Source organism: Solanum pennellii, chromosome 3, assembly GCF_001406875.1.
Source record: "Solanum pennellii chromosome 3, SPENNV200".
In the NCBI taxonomy this organism is placed as follows: domain Eukaryota; kingdom Viridiplantae; phylum Streptophyta; class Magnoliopsida; order Solanales; family Solanaceae; genus Solanum; species Solanum pennellii.
In genome coordinates, this window is record NC_028639.1 from 18,484,205 (window position 1) to 18,505,791 (window position 21,587).

At 35.9% G+C, this 21,587-nt stretch overlaps 1 protein-coding gene and 1 long non-coding RNA gene across 5 annotated transcripts; one reads left to right on the forward strand and one right to left on the reverse strand.

The window, feature by feature from the left end:
• The first annotated feature begins 523 nt into the window (after positions 1-523).
• On the forward strand, positions 524-20,970 carry LOC114076349. Of its 4 annotated transcripts, none has more exons than XR_003577187.1 (2): positions 524-5,653; positions 12,227-12,620. XR_003577187.1 is itself a non-coding variant. In XM_027915208.1 (2 exons), exons 1-2 carry the CDS (start codon positions 5,218-5,220, stop codon positions 20,870-20,872), a joined length of 663 nt encoding a protein of 220 aa, XP_027771009.1. In that variant the 5' UTR covers positions 535-5,217; the 3' UTR covers positions 20,873-20,970. The 4 variants fall into 4 exon arrangements, 1 of the variants encoding a protein (XP_027771009.1); XR_003577186.1 differs by having other exon boundaries at positions 12,230-12,620; XR_003577188.1 differs by lacking the exon at positions 12,227-12,620 and adding an exon at positions 6,152-6,259.
• Positions 2,073-12,234, reverse strand: LOC107013923. Its single transcript, XR_003577189.1, has 2 exons — positions 10,081-12,234; positions 2,073-9,956 (listed from the first exon to the last, which is right to left on the reverse strand). It is a non-coding gene; the product is annotated as an uncharacterized LOC107013923 (long non-coding RNA).
• Positions 20,971-21,587: the final 617 nt, after the last annotated feature.

Here is a 21,587-nt window from a genome sequence, read left to right on the forward strand (position 1 = left end):
CATCGTGATTGACACCCACACTAACGACCTGGTGGCAGAACCACTACTACGAGTCAAACAAAGCGACTATATAAAAACTAAGACAATTAAGTTAAGAAAATAAGTTAATTATCAAGACAAAACAGAATTAAATACCTAGAACCTCAAATTCATTGTACCAAATTTCTACTGACGACAATCTAAGAACAAGCGAAACTAAACAACACCTTAAACAAATCGTCTAAGTCTGAAGAGAGTGAACTTAAAAAAGAGAACTCAAGGATGCCCGGAAGAACTAGCTTTGAATTCGAAATAATAACTAATATTCTAAGTGAAGTTTGTCAATAGCCGCAGGAGGATGCCCTATACTCAAAAAAAAATGAGCAAGTGCAATATCAGTACACACCCACATTGTATTGGTAGGATCACATGGCTATTACAATAAGTAAAACAGATACAAGTAACCACAACATTATAAAACAGGCATATACCGAACATATACAATATTAGAGATCTTTTCAAGATCAATGTAGCATCCCACATTCTCAATAATACACATTGGTTATCAATTTAGAGCAACATACAATTTAAGAATATCAATCATCATTAGATATTAATGTAATCATCACAAGGAGATGCACAACACAACAATGGTCCTCCCACGGAATCCAATGCATTGCTTCTCTAATGAAACCCACACTCAAACAGTTAGCCTACCGTAACATGGTATCCGATCCAAGTTAGTGTGCCGGAATGTGACAGCCAATCTCATGTTTATTCCAGAACATGGCAACCGATCCCATATGTTTACTGGAATGTGGCAATCCGATCCAAGTATTTATGATGGAACGTGGACATCCAATCCAAGTTAATTATGCAAGAATGTGGAAATCCAATGACATTCACACACCACAATCATAAACACAAATACATCATCAAGATCATACAACATAGGTGATTCAAGGCATACAATTATTCAATCATCCCCATTCACGATTAGGGGGACAAAAATTGCAACATTCGCATACATATAAGCATTATGACGAAGCAATTACAAAAGTATATCACACTAACATGAAATCACAACCATTACCTACCTCGAACCCAAGCTTGAATCCCCTAAGGAACTTGAATCTTCCCTTTCCGGATCCTTTCCACTAGTTTTAGGTCTACAACAATTAATATACGCAAGGATCAACAATCAAAGGTCTAATTATTCGGATTATATCAAACCCAATATCCTAATACCCAAGATCCATCCCTTTCCCATTTCAAGATTTTTTTCTCTCTCTATGCTCTCTCTCTCTCTAGAATTTTGCTCTTAAGGATTCTGCCTAATGGTCACTAAGACCGTAAATATACAGTTTCACTGGAATGTCCATAGAGCCACCGGCGATGGTCATAGGACCTCCAGACCAAAGCGGAAATATATTTACTGAGGAGACGCTTCTTCTCCAACAAGAATCAACCTCAAATTCCAACCACAACTCCTTTAATTTTAATCACAACACATTGATCACTGTTCATCTTTCTGAAGAGAAGTTACAGTGGGCGCAAGAAATCATTCCCATGGCCAAATCTGGACTGATTTAGCTTATTCCAATTGATGGAAAGGAATCTACACTACAAAATCTTCTAATATCTCAAAATCAGGCGATTCTATTTTACCGTTGAAGAGATCTGATCAGGCGAAATTTTGGGGGAGAATCGCCAAAATCGCCTTCGAATTCACATGAAGTTTCGCTGGAGATGACTGAGATTCAGAAGAAACAAAATACTAATTTGGAATCCCCTCAACTCATCCCATACAAATATGTAAGTAATACATATGAGAACAGAGGAAATAAATTTGGCGAAGATTCAGGCGAACTCGACGGAGCTCGGGCAAATAAGAAGCTCGAAGATGGAGCAAAGAACAACACAAAGAGGCATGGATGACTATTTCGCAACACAGCAAAAGTGGAAATCCACCTATGAAATCGACAGTGCAAATTGACACAAATTTTAAAAAAATTCACAAGGCTGACAATTCACATGATGCCACAAAAATCAAGACAAGATGCAACAATTAAACCAAAATAACAACAAGGAGGTAAGTTCGAAAAGAATCAATTTACAAGCTGAAAATCCATATTCGCGCAGGTGATTAGCAAAACAAAAATGGGAAAACAGTTGGGAAAGCCAAGGCCAACAACAGCTCCAATGAGATTAACATTCAACAAATAAGTCATGGTACAGAGAACCATCCAAACAACAGTAAGAAGAACAGGACAGGTATGTTACTTCATAACTTGCAAATGCCCCATGATCATAGTAATACTCCCTGCAATAATAAAAAAGTTGCTAGTCAAAATGAGCATGAGAAGGGTAAACACATCGTGCAGGCTGTTGAAAAGGGGCAGTATGAGCAACAAAATAACAAGGAAAACAATATAGTGGTTCCTAAAATACCTCCCCCTATCAAGGTGTCTTCTTACTTTGATACTTAATGACAAAACATGCAAAAAACCAACCAAATCAACAACTAGCAACAGCAACACAGATTTCCTACCAACAACTTTATTAACAGAAACAACACCACCCAAATCCCTGATCCCCCCCCCCCCACTGTGGCACAAATTCGGGATTTTTGAAAAGTGGTGACAATAAGGTTTGAAAATAAATGGGTGGTGACATAAGTCTTAAGTACTGGGTGTAGATGACAATTATGTGATTAATGATTAACGATTGTGGAGTTGCCCTCAAGTTTATAAGTTGACAGTTTGGTCCACTGAATAAAATGAAGGGTAAAAGGGTAATTTTTCACAATATCTAATTTAACCAACTTTTGTTGGGAATTAAATGAGGGGTAAAAGAGTAAATTGACTAAACCAAACCTAATTTAACCAATTTTGGTGGGAAATATTGAGCCAAAAGAGGAAATAAAAGTTTTTCCCCTCGCCTCCAGCCGTCATATTCGTCCTCTTCTTCTCTGTCTTCTTCTTTTTCTTCTGCTGTTGTCTTTTCTTGCTTGCTTGTCTTTCTTCCCTCTCTCTTCATCATCATCTTCTTCTTCTTTTCTTACATTGTGGGTCTTCGCTGCAAGTGCTTGTGCTTTCTTCTTCTTGAATCAGATTTACCTAATCTGTAACTAGTGGACCAAATTTCGTTTTGTTTCAATTGGAATTACGTCATAAGCGATTGGGTTACACACCATTGTTTCTGGTAAGTAAAATTAATAGTTAATTGAAATCAATTCACTATCATCTGATCTGGGTGCCTGCAACTTTTTCAATAATTTGCATTCGCGTTTCCAACATATTGTTATAGATGTTGCAACAGTTGTCTATTGTAAAATATTATAGTCATATGTAGCAACATAAATGTTATTTCAATTGCAACAGAACAGTCTTGTTATAAATTCTTTGTGAAGACCCAGATCGTCCTGATTGGCACTCACACTAACCATCCGGTGGGAGAACCACTACTATAACCCAAACTAAGCAACTTAACCAAAACTAAGGCAATTAAATTAGGAAAGCAAGTTAATTAACAAAACAAATGTGGAATTAAATACCTAGAACCTGAAATTCAATGTACCAAATCTCAACTAACGACAGGTCTAAGAACAAGTGGTAAAACCCCGAAACTAAACAACACCTTAAATAAATAGTTTGAGTCTGAAGAGAGTGGACTTAAAAAAAGACAACTCAAGGAAGCCTGGAAGAACTAGCTCACCCTTTAATTCGAAACGATCACTGATACTCTAAATGAGGTATGTTAATAGCTGTCGAAGGATGCCCTATACTCAACAAAAGTAAGAGCAAGTGCAGTATCATCACGCACCCACAATGTACTGGTAGGACTACGCGGCTATCCCAATAAGTGAAACACATGCAAGTAACCACAACATTATGAAATAGGCATATACCAAACCTATACAATATCATTCATTTTTTCAGTATCAATGTAGCATTCCATATTCTTAATGATACACATTGGTTATCAATTTAGAGCAACATACATTTTTCCAATATCAATCATCATTAGATATGAACATAATCATCACAAGTAGATGCACAACACAATTCAATGATCCTCCCACGGACCCAATTCAATGGTCCTCTTATGGAACCCATACTCAAACTGCTAGCATACCAGAACGTGGTATTCGATCCAAGTTAGTGTGCTGGAACGTGGCAGCCAATTTCATGTTTATGCTGGAACTTGGCAATCGATCTCATATGTATGCCAGAACGTGTCAATCCGATCCAATATTTATTTTGGAACGTGGCTATCTGATCCAAACGTGGAAATTCGATGACATTTACACATCACAATCATAAACACAAGTACATCATCAAGATCATACAACAGAGATGATTCATGGCATACAATTATTCAATTATCCTCATTTACGATTAGGGTGATCAATTATGCAACATTTGCATACATACATGCATCATAATGAAGCAATTACAAACATGTATTACACCGACATGAAATCACAACCATCACCTACCTTGAATCCAAGCTTGAATCCCCAAAGGCACTTGAATCTTCTCTACATGGATTCTTTCCACTCGTTCTAGGTCTACAACAATTAATATACGCAAGGATCAACAATCAAAGGTCTAATTATTCAGATTATATCATACCCAATAACCCAATATCCTAATACCCAAGATCCATCCCTTTCCCATTTCAAGATTTTTTTCTCTTTCTACGCTCTCTCCCTCTCTAAAATTTTGCTCCTAAGGATTCTGCCTAAGGGTCACTAAGAGCGTAATATACAGTTCCACCGGAATGGCCATAGAGCCGCCGCTGACCATCATACGACCTCCAGAGCAAAGCGGAAATATACCTATTGAGGAGACGCTTCTTCTCCAACAATAAACACCCTCAAATTCAAACCACAACTCCTCGAATTTGAATCACAACGTAGTGATCACTGTTAATCTTTCTGAAGAGGAGTTACAGTGGGCACATGAAATCATTTCCATGGCAAAATCTGGACTAATTCAGCTTGTTCCAATTGATGGAAAAGAATCTAAACTACCAGATCTACCTAATATCTCAAAATCACGTGATTCTATCTTTCTGTTTGAGAGATCTGATCAAGCGAATTTTGGGGAGAATCGCCAAAATCGCCTTAAAACTCAAATGAAGTTTCGCCGGATATGACTGAGATTCAGGGATAACAAAATACTAATTTGGACTCGCCTCAACTCAGCGCATTCAAATATGTAAGTAATACCGATGAGAACACACGAAATAATTTCGGCGAAGATTCAGGCAAACTCGCCGTTGCTCAGGCAAACAAGAAGCTCGAAGATGGAGCAAAAATCAACACAAAGAGGCAAGGATGACTATTTTGCAACAGAGCACAAGGGAAATCCACCTACGAAATTAACAGTGCAAAATGAGACAAGTTCTAAGAAAATTCACAACTTTGGTAGTTCACATGATGCTCACAAAGATCAGGACAAGATGCAAGAATTGAACCAAAATAACAACAAGGAGGTAAGTTCCAAAAGAATCAATTTACAAGCTGAAAATCCGTCTTTGTGCGCAGGTGATCAGCAAAACATAAATGGGAAAGCCAAGGCCAACAGCAACTCCAATGAGATTGACATTCAACAAGTCAACCATGGTACAGAAAACCATCCAAACACCAATAACACGAAAAGGACAGGTATGTTACTTCATAACTTGCAAATGCCCCATGATCATAGTAATATTCCCGAAATAATACAAAACTTGCTAGTTAAAATGAGCATGCGAAGGGTAAACATGTTGTGAAGGCTGTTGAATAGGGGCAGTATGAACAGAAAAATAACAAGGAAAATAGTATGGTGGTTCCGAAAATCCGTCCCTCTATCAAGGTGTCTTCTAACGTTGATACTTATAGACCAAACAGGCAAAAGACCAACCAAAGTAACAACAGCACAAATTTCCTACCAACAGCTCTATTAACAGAAACCACACCATCCAAATCCCTGATCCTCCTCCCCCCCCCTCACACACACGCACACAACTATGGCACAAACTCTAGCAAAAAGGTTGACAGCTATCCAAAACGGTAATGCCTCTCATGTAAACATACTTCCCCCAATTATCACCACTTAGCAGGATATCCATCTATAACATTTCATGAAGAGCATTTTATGAATAAAATGGCTGGCATATGCAGGTACACATTGGTGGGTAAGTTCATTAACTCCATGCCCAAAATGGAGGTGATCGGAAAAAGATTTATCACTGAAACTCACCTTATTGGAAATGTTAAGATTGCACATTACAACTCGAGGCATATTTACATTGATTTTGATATCAAAGTTGACCACATCAATGTTTGGACAAAGCAAAAAATGTTTATTGCATGTCACTCAATGAAAATACAAATGTGGAATCCAGAATTTAAACCAGAAAAGGAGACTCCGGTGGTCTCTATTTGGATCACATTACCTGAGCTACCTTGGCATTTTTACTATATCAATACGCTGACTCCTGTGATGTCACCTATTGGCAAAGCTTTATATCTTGACGCAACAACTATGCAGAAAACCAGGGGCAGTGTGGCAAAAGTCCGAATACAAGTAGACCTTACCAAGGAAAAACCTAGACATGTGGGGCTGGGATATTCTATGAAAAAATCTAACTAGAGGCAAGTGGCAAATTATTGAATATGAAGAAGTGCCACCATATTGCCTCTACTGTAAACAGCAAGGTAACTTTGTTGGAACATGCCCTATGAAGACAAAATATGAAGAAGTCAAGCAAAGAAAATAAACGGAAGCTAGAAAGGAAGGACAAGATAAACAACACAATAAAGGAACCAAAAATAATCAGACACAAGGGGAAGACCCTAAAGAAATACAGACAGGAAATCAGACTCAAGCAAGTGAACCAAATACTATGAGTAACACCCACAAGGAGGAACAATGGAAAACTCAAGGGGAACCTAAAGGGAGGGCTATGATTCAAGCTCCTACTTCCACTGTAAAGACTCCCCAAGGAAAGCAAGTTCAGGTTCATGAACAAATCCACAATAAAGTCAACAAGTTCATAGTAATAAAGAAAAGCATGAACAACCCAAAGGTTATATGGCAATAGACATGGGAAACAAAGCTAGTACTAGTGGACATGAGAACACTCCAAAGACCAAAAATAAACCAAGTAAGAAAATGGAGAGGCAATCAAAAAGAAAAAGGTTCAAGAACTAAACAAGGAACAGACTTTGAATGATGGAACTATGGGAATAAATGCTTGTAAGAAATTCATCATGGTTGAACAACCAACCATGGATGTGGTCCCTTTGAAATCTCAATACAACACTTCCACCCCCAGCAAACCTCTGGATCAGACAAAATTGCAAACATCAAGACAACCAAGGGACGAGTATGAGGTTGAAAATTCAGAAGATGAGATAGATGAAGACAATCAACCCATAAATGCTCAGGATGAAGATGATGAGACTAGCGAATTATTGATCAAAGCCTTCAGTCCTGCTAATGATACAGAGTTGGAAAAAGAATTACAAGAAGTTACCAATACACAAGGTCTCTCCCCAGAGGCATACACTTGGAATGAATTCTCGTCAAAAGAGTTTATGATCCTATTCCTGTCAGAAGACCAAACACTAGGTTCTTTACCTTTAGATCTTTCCCAATGATAAGTACAAAATTGGAATGTAAGAGGGATCAATACCCAAGGTGTGGTGGAAAGACTCAAAAACCTCAGAAACATTCATCACCTATCAGTGATTGTGGTTTTGGAACCTTTTTCAGACAAGACACAAAGTCAACTTCTCAAAAATAAACTTGGCATGGATCAGGCAGTAAGCAACAGTAATGGGAAAATTTAAATTTTTTGGAGTCTTGGCATGACTTGTAAAGTGTTGGAAACTCATGAACAACATATTGCTTGTGAATTTAGTCATGTTGAATCTCCAAATACCTTCATAAATACTTTGGTTTATGCACAATGTAAGGATCACCTTAGAAGATCCTTATGGGAAAGGATGTTACATTATGCTGAAATTGCACACTCCACTCCTTGGTGTGCAGTTGGAGACTTTAATGTCATCACTTCTACAAAAGAAAAACTAGGTGGTATCCTTTACGATATTAGAAAAAGTTTGGAGTTCATTAACATCGTTGAGGCTTGTGGACTGATTGACTTGGGCTTCAATGGACAGAAATTCACATGGTCAAATCACAAAAGCATCAATTTCAGAATTTGGAAGAGACTTGATAGAGCAATGGTCAATGATAGATGGTTGGAAATCATGCTTCACACAAGCATTACTCACCTGCCTTTTATAGGATCTTATCATTGTCCCAAACTCCGCTGCAGGACCAGATGGCATGAATGGTTGAAATTTCCAAAAGTGTTAGTCTGTTATCAAGGATGACCTTCTGCAGGTGATCTTGTCTTTCTTCAGTGGGAGGATGCTTCCTAAATATTTCTCTCATGCTTGTTTAGTTCTACTTCCTAAAGTGAGCAACCGCAACAGGATGTTAGAATTCATACCTATCAGCTTAAGAAATTGTTCCAACACCATTATCTCCAAGTTGTTAACACTAAGGCTGGCCCCATTCTGCATTATTTGATTTCCCCAAATCAATCAGGGTTTGTCAGGGGAAGGAGTAAATCTGAAAATATTACGTTAGCATAGAAAATTATTCATCAAATAAAGAAACCTATTATTGGTGGAAATGTGGTTATTAAATTAGACACGGCAAAGGACTATGATAGGGTCTCATGGTCCTTTATCTGTATTGTGTTGAGAAAGATGGGGTTTGATGAAGAATTCATTGATATGGCCTAGAGAATCATGGGTAATAACTGATATTCAATCATTATTAATGGCACCAGGCATGGTTTTTTCCATTCCACGAGGGCTGTGAAACAAGATGACCCATTCTCTCCACTTCTATTTATTTTAGGTGCTGAAGTTTTATCAAGATCACTCAAAAATATTCATCACCATCCATCTTACAATGGTTTCTACATAAACTGAGAGGCCCTCATATCAATCACCTCAGGTCGAAAGAAGTCTCTCAAGCTAATCATGCCCACTTTAGGTATTTATGAGAGAGTCTCTGGGAAACTCATAAACCAAACCAAAAGTCACTTTATGATCCCAGCAACCTCATTCAATAGCACTATTGATAAAATCAAAAGTGTTACAGGCTTCAATCAGAAGGAGGGTCATATCACCTATCTTAGCTGCCCTATTTTCATTGGTAGGGCAAGAGTTATATAATTCTCAGAATTGATCAACAAGGTGGTAAACACGATTACAGGATGGCAAACTAAGATGTTAAGTTATGGAGGGAAAGCAACACTGATCAAGCATATGTTACAGTCCCTCCCCATTACATCTTATCAGCACTATCACCTCCCTCCACCACCATCAACCAGATTCAAAGTATCATGTAATACTTTTTCTTGGGTATGCAAAAAAAATAAAAAGAAATATCACTGGTTCTCATGGAAGAACCTCAGCTTTTCGCTTGAATAAAGGGGATTTAGAGTTAAACAATTGAGTGATATATGTAAGTCATTTCAATACTAGCAATGGTGAACTTTGTGGGGCAATTTCTTAAAAGCAAAGTAATGTCAAAGATCTAATCCTATTAGCAAAAAGTGGGATACAGGAGACTCTCAATCTTGGAGGCACATGATGAGACACAAACATACCATTGAAGCCTATATTCAATGGAAAAACAGATCAGGGACCTATTCCTTTTGGTGCGATAACTGGCTAGGAGTGGGGCTTTTTGCACAATATACCAATGAGAGCAACAGATTCAATAATAATACCATTGCAGACTTCATGGAGAATGGTCAATGGAACATGGAAAAGGTCATTCAGCAAGCTCCTTCAGCACATGTCCATGCCATTTTAGCCACTGAGGTCCAGCTGCAGCAGGGAGTACCAGACCTGCCTATCTGGAACGTTAATACCAATGGGGAATTCACTTGTTCATCTGCATGGAATATAATCCGGTAGATAAGAACCAAGACAAAGATTAATACCTGCACTTGGCATAAAAACATACTTTTAAAATGCTCCTCCTTGCTGTGGAGAGCCACCAGAAGAAAATTACCTACCAATGAAAACATCTGCATATTTGGAGGTGAACCTTCAACATGCTACTGCTACAATATGACAGAAATGGACACCATCGAACATATTTTTAATCCTGGAAATTTTGCCAAGTATGTGTGGAGATTTTTTGCAGATTCTTTGGGTATCCAAACAGATTGTTTACCACTAACCTACTTGCTTATGAGATGGTGGTCCAATGAATACAAAAATGAAGTGCACAAACTCGTTTTGCAGTCCACACCCATCTTCATTTGTTGGAAGTTGTGGAAAAATAGATGTGCCATGAAGTATGGAAGAAAACAGTCTAACATGGCTAGAGTTAAATTTGTTGCTTTCAAAGACACTTTCAGACTCCTACACAATGTATTCCATACATCCAATGGTCTGCAAGATGGAAAACATTAGTATCTATGATTGAGGTTTTTATACATGATACAAAGGTTACCTTAGTAAAATGGATCAAACCTCAAAATCATTGGATTAAACTTAATGCAGATGGTAGTGCATTGAATAATCCAGGAAAAATAGGGGCTGGTGGCATCCTCAGAAGTTCCAGTGGAGATCTGATTATAGCATATGCAATACTTCTTAGTGAAGGTACGAAAGATCAAGCTGAAGTTGAGCCTGCAATTTTTGGGATGTCATGGTGTTTTCACTTAAAAATCAACTATGTCATTCTGGAAGTCGACTTTCAACTGCTAATTGATTGAATACAGAGAAAAAGTTCTCCCCCTTGGAACATTTCTAATCAGATTCGAAAACTGCAAAACATCATCAACCAAGTCCAGCACTTCATTTGCATTCACACACTTCGAGAGGATAACTATGTAGCTGATGCACTCTCAAAGTATAGTCACAAGATCACCAATCCACAGGTCTACTTCAACATCCAGCAAGTTCCAAAAGAAGCAGCAGCTTATTACCAACTAGACAAAACTGGAATGGCAATCTTTCGGAGAAGGAAAACAAAAAGAATGAAAGAACCTCCTTAAATCTACCTTTATTTGGAGGATTTAGGAAGGAGCTTGATCTTCTTCAGGTCCTCTTTTTGATGACTTTACAGTCATGTCCATAAGCTAGAATTTTCTAGGTTTAGTTTGTGGAGAAAATTAAGGGAAAGGTGTCATATAAGTCTCGTTTTTGTTTTTGGTGACAGATTGGCCATGAGCTGGTCAAATTCTTTTTAAAATGTAATTAAATAAATATAGCACCAAATTAATATTTTTAAAACTTTCTAATCTTTAATAAAATTCAAAAAAGCACATTTTTATAATTCAAACCAAATCATTTAAAAAGAAAAAACTTCTCATCTTCCATTCTCTCTACTCTCTCTTCTTTTCTTCCTCCCTTGGGGGGATTGTTCTTCTTCTTCCTTAGAAATTCGGAAATCCATCGTTACTCTTTCTCTCCATTTGTTACTCTTCCTCTCCAGTCCTCCATTACTCTCTCATCTTCCTGAACTGTAATCGTGTTCGACAAGAAATGGGTAAGTTATTTTTTTTGAAATGTTTTACAATTTTTAAAGTTTTTTTCTTGGATTAATGACCAATAAAAGGTTTGGTAGATGTAAAACTTGAATAATCGACTTAATGGTGTGTATTATTTATTATTTTTGAAAGAAAATCAGTCAACTCAAAAAATCCTTATTTTGAGGAAATGTATATGTTTTGTTATCATTAAGTGAAAAGTCGTTTTTTGTTGCTGTTGTTGTTCTTTTTGTGGTCATTTTGTTGATATGATTTTAGAAATATAGTGTTGTTCAGGCGTCCAAAATATATTTCATTTGTTGAAATATTTAGCGTATGTTGTAACATTTTAGTGATATGTTGGTGCATATTCAAATAGTTATCATATGTTGTAACATCTCACTTTATGTCAACAAAATGGTCATCTGTTGCCACATTAGATTCAAATATTGCAATAATCTTTACATTTGTGTCAACATATGATTCATCTGTTACTACATAAGATCTATATGTTGCGACAGAAATTTTATGTGTTGCAACAGCAGGTACATATGTGGCAACATAATGTTAATTTATGACAACAGACTATCCATCTGTTGCAACATACTGCTATTATTATTTTATAATGAATTGTAAAATCTCAATATTTTTTTTATTTACCTTGTATATGAAATGATAGAAGAAGCTTCATCCATGACAACAACTCAATCTACATGTGCCCCAACAAAAAGGATATATATGGCAACATATGTCACAAAAAGAAGATATGTGGCAACATATGTAACAGAAAGGAGATATGTGGCAACATATGCCACAGAAAGAAGATATGTGACAACATATGTCACAGAAAGAAGATATGTGGCAACATATGTCACAAAAAAAATATATGTGGCAACATAAGTCACAGAAAGGAGATATGTGTCAACATTTTATTGTTACCAATGTGGTGTCTGTGACAACATATATAACATTGTTGTAAAAATATTATAAAATTATATGCAGTTACCTCAACACAAAGGATATATGTGACAACAGATGTCACACTATGAATTATCAAAAAGAATTAAAAAAATAAAATAAAAAGGTATAAAAAGATCATTTTTTTTCATATTTCAAATTTAATTTATTTTTACTAATTTTTGTTTTCTTTTGTCTCTTTCCTTTCTCTTGTTCCATTATTTCTTTATAATTCAAATTGATGTTATGTTTTCCACAACATCAGTGATAATATGTTGCGATCTTTCTTCTACAACAAAGCGTTGTTGCCCTCATCATTTCTAGTTTATCGTTGATATCTTCTAATATAAAATATAATAGTTTTGATATTAAATCAAGACTTTTTAGTGGTTTTTATCACTTATTTGTTTGTAGGATGGTTAGGTTGTTATTCCTTTTGAAATATTATCTCGAAAAAAGTACATTTTAAGATGTACATGTTGCCACATATGACATGTCTGTTGCAATTTTTCCAACAAAACGTGCATATTTTGTCACATATGTCACTTCAAGGTTGACTTAATCGATAATTGAGCGATTTAGGAATGAAAAAATGTCAAATTCAATCAAATTTTAGTACTTTGGACCATAATTAAGTAATAAAAATATGTTATAACACTTGGAACAACAATTTACAACGATGTTATATAACTATCATATGAAGTTAGTTGATCATTGTATGATGAACTAGTGATATGATAACATTTGTAAAAATAATTGATAGAATTGAGAAAGGTTGTTACATTATACTATAATTTTGTACTTAAACATGTTGTAGGACTACATATTAGTGTCACATGTTGAATTAGGTCACAATTTTACTGAATTAACCCCTCAAAAACCATTTTATAATATACATATGTTGCCACATATGACATTTCTATTGCAATTTATTCAACAGAACATGCATATGTTGCCACATATGTCACTTTAAGAATGGGTTAATCGATAAATTGAACGATTTATGAATGGAAAAATATCAAATTGGACTAAATTTTAGTTTTGGGACATAATTAAGCATTAAAAATATGTTATAACACTTGAAATAACGATTTATAAGGGTGTTATATAACTATCATATGTAGTTACTTGATCATTGTATGATGAACTAGTGGTAAATGATAGTCTTTGTAAAAAATAATTGATAGAATTGATTAAGGTTCTTGTCTTAGACCATAATTTTGTACTTAGATATGTTATAGGACTATATATTAGTGTTACATGTTGAATTAGGTGACAATTTAATTGACTTAACCCCAGAAGATCATTTTATGATATACATATGTTGTCACATATGACATTTATGTTGCAATTTTCCCAACAGAACGTGCATATGTTGCCACATATGTCACTTCAAGGATGACTTAATCGATAAATTTAGCGATTTAGGAATGAAAAAATGCCAACTTGGACAAAATTTTAGTACTTTAAACCATAATTAAGCAATAAAAATATGATATAACACTTGAAACAATGATTTACAAGGGTATTATATAACTATCATATGTAGCTACTTGGTCATTGTATGATGAACTAGTGGTAAATGATAGTCTTTGTAAAAATAATTGATAGAATTGATGAAGGTTGTTGTATTAGACCATAATTTTGTATGTCGACATGTTATAGGACTATATATTAGTATTACAAGTTGAATTAGGTGACAATTTAATTGAATTAACCCCCAAAGGATCATTTTATGATATACATATGTTGTCACATCTGACATTTCTTTTGTAATTTTCCCACCAGAACGTGCATATGTTGCCACATATGACATTTCTGTTGCAGTTTTCCCAACAGAACGTGCATATGTTGCCACATATGTCACTTCAATGATGACTTAATTGATAAATTAAGCAATTTAGGGATGAAAAAATGTCAAATTGGATAAAATTTTAGTACCTTAAACCATAATTAAGCAATAAAAATATGATACAACACTTAAAACAATGATTTACAATGGTATTGTATAACTATCATGTCGATTGAGACATGCAAGTCATATGTTGCTACATGTCTAGCTTATATGTTGCAGCTTGTGTAAGTTATATGTTGCAACATCTGTCTATTCTGTTGCTATTGAAATAACCTTTCTGTTGCTACATATGGCTATAATTTGTTTCAATAGTCAATTGTTGCAACATATAACAATTTGTGGGAAACGCGAATGCAAATTACGGAAAAAATTGCAGGTGCCCAAATCATGATGAATAATTTCAAAGAACTATTAATTTTACATATCAAAACAATGGTGTGTGGCCCTAATCATTTATGATGTAATTTCAATTGAGAGCAACCAAAATCTAATCCATTGATTAAATTAGTTAAATCTGATTCAAGAAGAAGAAAAGAAGAAAGCTCAAGAACTAGCAACCAAGACCAATAATGTACGAAAAGAAGAAGAAAAAGATAAAGAGAACGAGAAGAAAGACAAGCAAGAAAGCAAGAACGAAGAAGAAGAAGAGGAAGAAAAAAAATATGAAGAGAGATGGGGGGAAAATATTTTATTTCCCCTTTTGATACAGCTTGCTGGTGGCTTCCCCCAATTTTAATTCCCACCAAAATTGGTTAAATTAGGTTTTAGTCAATTTAACCGTTTACCCTTTATTTAATTTAATGGACCAAACTGTCAACTTATAAACTTGAGGGCAACTTCACAATCCTTATTATTAATCACATAATTGTCACCTACACCCAATACTTAAGACTTATGTCACCACCCATTTATTTTGAAACCTTATTGTCACTTTTTTTTAAAAGTCCCTCGTTTGTGATTGAGTCTTTCTTTACTTGTACAGGGAGAGTCTTCCCATAGCTAGGTCTTGTTTTCTGATTTAGTTTAGAGAATGTCTTTTCTTTTTATTGTAAAGGGAGAGTCTCCCTCATTTATGCTTTCCTAGACTCTTTGTATCGAGAGGAGTCCTCTCATAGGTGCTTAGATGATAAGTCCTTTATAGTTTGGGAAAGAGTTGGAGAACCTACTAAGTTCCACTCTAGGTGTTCCTTAGTAGGCTACCAACTCTTAAACCACCATAGGTTGGAGGTAAGGTTTATGACCCCCTCCTTGTGCTTTTGATTTTTATCTATGATAAGGCCTGGGGTGTTTCTCAGCCCCTACCCCTCCAAGGGTTCTTTATTAAAAACAAAAAAAATACCCAAGATCCTAATACCCAAATTAGGGCTTCTTCCACCATAATTCTCAGATCAATACCCTTACCCATCGATATTAACCCAAGAGAATAGTTTCTACGAATCGCAAATAGATTTGGGGAGTTAAAATCTTACCTGTAGCCTCATGAATGGTGAAAAATAGTCAAGAAGTCGCCTGGGTCGTCCTCTTAGCTCTAAAAAATGAGAAGTGTCAAATAAGGTCGTTTAGGAGTTTAAGTCGCGTTTGGCGCGCCACGGCTGACCCATCCCGCTACAGCAGCCCCGCTCTAGCACCCGAAATCCCGCCCCAGTGGCCTCAATGGAGAAAGAATGTACACATTCACGCTAAGATAATTTTCGGGAGTTCTACTAGCCCAAATTCAATTCTGTAATGTTGTACGGTTCCTTATCATCTTAGCTATCCACTCATGTAATCAAATCCAGAATTTGATATCTCATTCATTACTAGATTTACCTAGACCTTAATGACTCCGTATTCGTCCAAATTTAGACTAGGTTGGGAAATTCCAAGTTACTATGAAAAGAATTTTGGCCCCAATTCATTCTCCATTTGCTTTTTCCTAATGATGGAATAAGGTTGTTACAATCGATACAATTTACCCATCTCATCCCCGAGTGATCAACTAGGAGAAGACTAGCTAAAGTAAGGGTAGAGTAGTATACGAATCATTGTATTACGAGGGATACTTGTCTCGCATGCCCTTCTTACCGAATCTTATTACCCCCTAAGGATTTACATCTACAACCTCAAACCAACCAATTTAATACCTAAAGATCCTCCCTTCCAATGCCTTAATGAATTCATCTTAGCATTCGAGTCAGTAGGAGTGAAAAGCTAATTTCATAATTTCGTATTCTAGTACGTTCTACGGATCGAAAAATTGATTTAGAGAGTGAAAAGCTTACCTTTAGCCTAAAGAATTGTGAAAATCAGTAGGAGTCTTCTGGGATACGTTTCTTAGCTTAAAAGGGCTAGAAGTGCATAATAAGGTCGTTTAGGAGTTTATTAACGACCTTAAGTAGCGTCAAGCCCACTATAACGGCCCTCACCCGCTGTAGTGACCCCGCCAGAGCGACCAAAATCCCGCTAAAAGGCGGCTTGCACGAAACCGTTGAGCTATTTTAATTATTGCAAGACTCTCATTTCACAACACACCTCTAACAACCGACACTCGGAAAATTCCCTTCACGCTATGATCGATTGTGAGAGTTCTGTTCACCCGAATTTAATTCCGTAAAATCGTACGAATTCTTTGACGAATTATCTAACTGCTCATGAAATCAAAATCTTAAATGATTCGCCCGATTGCTACCAGATTTACCTACACCTTAATGACTCCGATTTCGTTCAAATCTGGACTAGGTTGAGAAATTTTAAGTTACTATGAAAAAAATTTCCAATCCAAAATTTTTCCCTGTTGGTTTTTCTATAACGAGTGAACCCAGTAATTATAATTTTTAATCCACTTTATTTCATCACTAGGTTACACCTTGAACATTTTATCAATATATATATATGGGAGAATGATTAAGTACCCTCCCCCTCCAACGTATGCTCTAGATCTCAGAGAAACAATCACACTATACTAAGGTCCGATTACCCCTCCAAACTTATTTTATAAATAGTTACCTGTGCGGCACTATCTTCTGGCCCAGCGTGCATGCTGACAATTTTTTCAAGCTATCTGGATGATTGTAACCCTGTGCAAAAATCGGGTCAAACCATTAACCCAAACCGATTTTCGAGTTAATGGGCTAACGGTTCGGGGCTCGGTTTAGGAAATTACTTTATTGGGTAATCGGTTCGGGGGTCGGGTTGGGAAGCCAAAATTTCGGGCTACCCGATACCCCGATTAGAACCATTATTATATTACAATTATTTTTCTTTCCTAAATATCTAATTTACAATCCATTCCTGATTCCTCACTTCTCACGATTTAGGGTTCAATAGTTTTACAGCCGCCGCCCGCTCTCCTCTTACCTCCACCTCAGGCGATGACTACTCCACCTCAGGAGACGACTACTCCACCTCCACTGCTCCAGTCAGCCACTCAGGTCTCAGGCGTCAGACAAAAGGTAACGAATTATGATTTTTAGTTATTCTACTTATTCGTTGTACCATAATAGTTCCAGCAAATAAGATCATCGAGCCAAAGATCCATTGTACATTTCTTTTAGAGAAGCTGATAGGTTCCTCCAAAGTTTGAGAGATCTTTTAAGTGTGAAAAATGGATTAAAGGTTTGCCTTTGTAAAAGGTCATTAAAAAGGCACCTCCAAGGCATATAATGTACCAATAACTTTGGCTCTTCAACTTTTAGCTTTCATTTTAGTTGTCTCTAACCTACATCATAATCATAATCGTAGATTATAGAAATGCGCAAACTTATAACTTTTTAAGCTATATTAGTAATTGTTAAGACTCAGACATACCCGAAAAGTAATGTCATAAGGAATGTTACAACTGTAATTATGTAATTGTCATTTAGTGGTAAAATTTCCTCCTTTAAATGTGATTTGTTAATTTGTTGGTTGTAAGTTGTAACAAGCTCAAATTCCAGAATTTAAATTTGCTTCTTTGTGTGAATTGTTTACTGTGATGTGTCTAATCGTCTATTGTCAAGTTTGTAAAAATATGATACTACTTAGCCTATTGTTTGTACTTTGTAGTTATTTCTTTAATGAAACTACTTAGTGTTTATATCTTTTCGCAGTTTTTGGTGAATGTACCATGGATGAAAATATCATAATTGATAAGGTTATTGGTGAAAGTGGGTCTTCTAATTCAAATGCAATAGATCAAAGTCAAAATACTGAGTCTAAAGTAAGGAAAGGAAGGACAAAAAGATCTCGTGCGTGGGATCATTTTACTCATAAAATTGATTCTAATGGAACTGAAAAGGCTGTTTGTAACTATTGTAAGAAGGAGTATTTTGCTGACACAAAAGAACATGGTACAACGTCAATGCTTACTCATATAAACAAATGCAAAAAGATGCCTTATAATATTGATATTAAACAATCAAGATTAGCATTTCAACCAATGATAGAGGGTAACAATGGTTGTTCCATGGAAATTTGATCAAGAAGGTGTAGAAAGGCATTGTGGTTTTAAACAATTTATGAAAGTAGCATAGCCTTGTTTCCACATTCCTTCCCGTACCACTGTGACTCGTGACTATTTTGATCTTTTTTATGAAGAAAAACGTAAGTTGATGGCTGTTTTTAAGGAAACACAACAAAGGGTGTCTTTAACCACTGATACTTGGACTTCCATACTAAGAATCAATTATATGGTCATTACTGCTCATTGGATTGATAAAAATTGGACTTTGCATAAAAGAATTATCAACTTTTGTCCAATCACTAGTCACAGAGGTGAAGATCTTGGAAAGTCTATTAGTAAGTGCTTACATGAGTGGGAATTGCATCGAATCTTCACTGTAACAGTTGATAATGCTGGTTCAAATAGTGTGACAATAACTGAGTTGTCTAAGCAATTAACTAAATGGGAATGGGTGGTAGTCATCCTCATATTAGGCGTATGGCTCATATTGTGAATGTTATTGTTCAAGATGGTACAAAAGAAGCAAATGTGTCTATTGAACGAGTTAGGCAAGCAGTGAGATACATCAGGCAATCTCCTGCTAGGTGGAAAAAGTTTCAAGAATGTTGTGAAGATGAAAAGCTTGCTAAAAAGTCTTTATGCTTGGATGTTCCTACAAGGTGGAATTCCACCTACATGATGTTGAGCAGGTAATTGAATATGAAGGGGCAATTGTAGAGTACGCCGATCGTGATATTGGCTTGGCACTATATCTTAAGTTTGTTGATAAAAATTCTATAGGTACACTTTTGAGTAGTGATTGGGAGGGCGTAAAGAGAATTACAAAATTTCTTGAAATGTTTTTTAATCTTACTTTGAAGATATCTGGTTCACAATATGTTACATCAAATCTTCATTTCTTGAAATTTGTCAAGTTGGTGTTTACTTGAATCAATTGATATCAAATGAAGATCAAGTTTTGGCTAAAATGGAAGAAAATATGAAGGAGAAATTTGACGAATATTGGGGTGATGCTGAAAAAATGAATAAGATGGTTTTCATACCATGTGTTTTGGATCCTCGTCACAAATTTAGCACTCTTGGCTTTGCACTTAAGAAGATGTTTGGAGAAAAAGGGGCTGCTATTGAAAATGGTGCGCGAACGTAAATGGAAGTTTTGTTTAATGGGTATACAAACCCCATTTCAAATGATAAAAGTGGCCAATTTTCTTCAATTTAGGTGGATACTTCTATTTCAAGTTATGTAGGAGAATTTGGAAATTTTTTTAAGGAATTACATAAACATAAATCTGAAAAGGGAGGTGCAAGTTCAAAGTCAGAATTAGTTAAATATCTTAATGAATAAACTGAAATTGAAAAATCAGATTTTGATGTATTGCTTTGGTGGGAAGTTAACTCACCTAGATTCCATTTCTTTCTGAGATGGCTCGAAATGTGTTGGCTATTCCCGTTTCAAGTGTGGCGTCTGAATGTGCTTTTAGTACTGGAGGGAACATACTTGATTCACTTATGAGTTCATTAACTCATAGATTGGTACAAGCTCTAGTGTGCCTTCAAGATTGGCTTCGGAGTGAGCCACAACCCATAAGTATTGAGGAAGATTTAGATTTTCTTGAGCAACTTGAAGAAGGTAAGAAAAGAATCTCATTGATGTTAAATTGTGAATATGTTTATTTAATACTTTTATTGTTTTCATTCTTGAGCCTTGACTTGTTAGCGTATTTCTCTTTAGATTTTGCTTAACTTGGAAAAGAACTTTGCATTGATGACATGTAAAATTGGAGGAAGGAAGGTACATACATGTGTTATCTTGTCTTTGTGTCCGATTTATGATTGATCTAATACTTTCTCTAATTCTTTGTTAATCAGATTCCATCATGACTCGACTTCATGGATCTAATGCTCGATCACTTGTTTGGAATCACTATGAAAAACTTGAAGAAAATGAAGATGGATCGTGGACAGTAAAATGTATTCATTGTGGTTGTTCTTATTACCATTCACGCAATACTGGGACTGCCTCCTTAAGAAGGCATGTTAAGGGTTGTTTGGAAAACAGGAACCAGAATCGTCAACTCTCGAGGATTGATGACTAGTTATTATGTTGTTTACTTGAACATGAACTATTGGAACTATGTGTAAACTCAATTTTCAGGTTGTGTAACTGTTGTATGCTATTTTGAATTTGTGTGTCTGTGTGGATTGTAGCAGGCTGGAACTGTGTTTAATTTATTACTTCTGTAATGTTGCAACTTGCATGCTTGTAGCTTGTACTGTTGGCTATTATTATGTTACAATTTGTTGCTGCTTTATTATGTTATTTTACTATGAGATTTCATATTTGTGTTGAAAAGTTTATATATGTATTGTACAGTTGTTGTAGTCTTAACTGTTAAGTGATGAATGTTGACGACTTGACGACTAGTTAATTGTAAAGTGTTGAATGTTATAGTTGGCGTACTGTGTGGTTGTTGGCAGTAACCAGTAAGCCTATTATTGTTGTGACATATTGTGTACTTGTATGAGTTGTTGGCTTGCAAGTTGCAAGTATTGATGGCTTGATCCTTGATGAGTTGATGTTGTGTTGAACAAGGAAGAGCAGGACTGCAGGAGAAAGACAAAGGTGAAACTTCAAAGGTAGTCGTTGTATTAGTAATATGAAAGACAATTTGCAATTTTGCATTTCCTTTTTGTTTTTGTTGTTGCTTATACATAACTTTTCCTTTTGCCAGATTGCAGTCCCCAGGCCCTAAGGACCAAGGCAGCCATTGAGACAGAATCTTTTCCAAATATGGATGCATCTTCTTCTTC

Excerpts from the sequence above, each read along its gene's own strand:
- LOC114076349 (XM_027915208.1), top strand. The coding sequence starts at position 5,218 with ATGAGAACACACGAAATAATTTCGGCGAAGATTCAGGCAAACTCGCCG. Across the intron at positions 5,654-20,645 it reads CAATAACACGAAAAGGACAG|ATTCCATCATGACTCGACTT; the intron begins GTATGTTACTTC and ends TTTGTTAATCAG.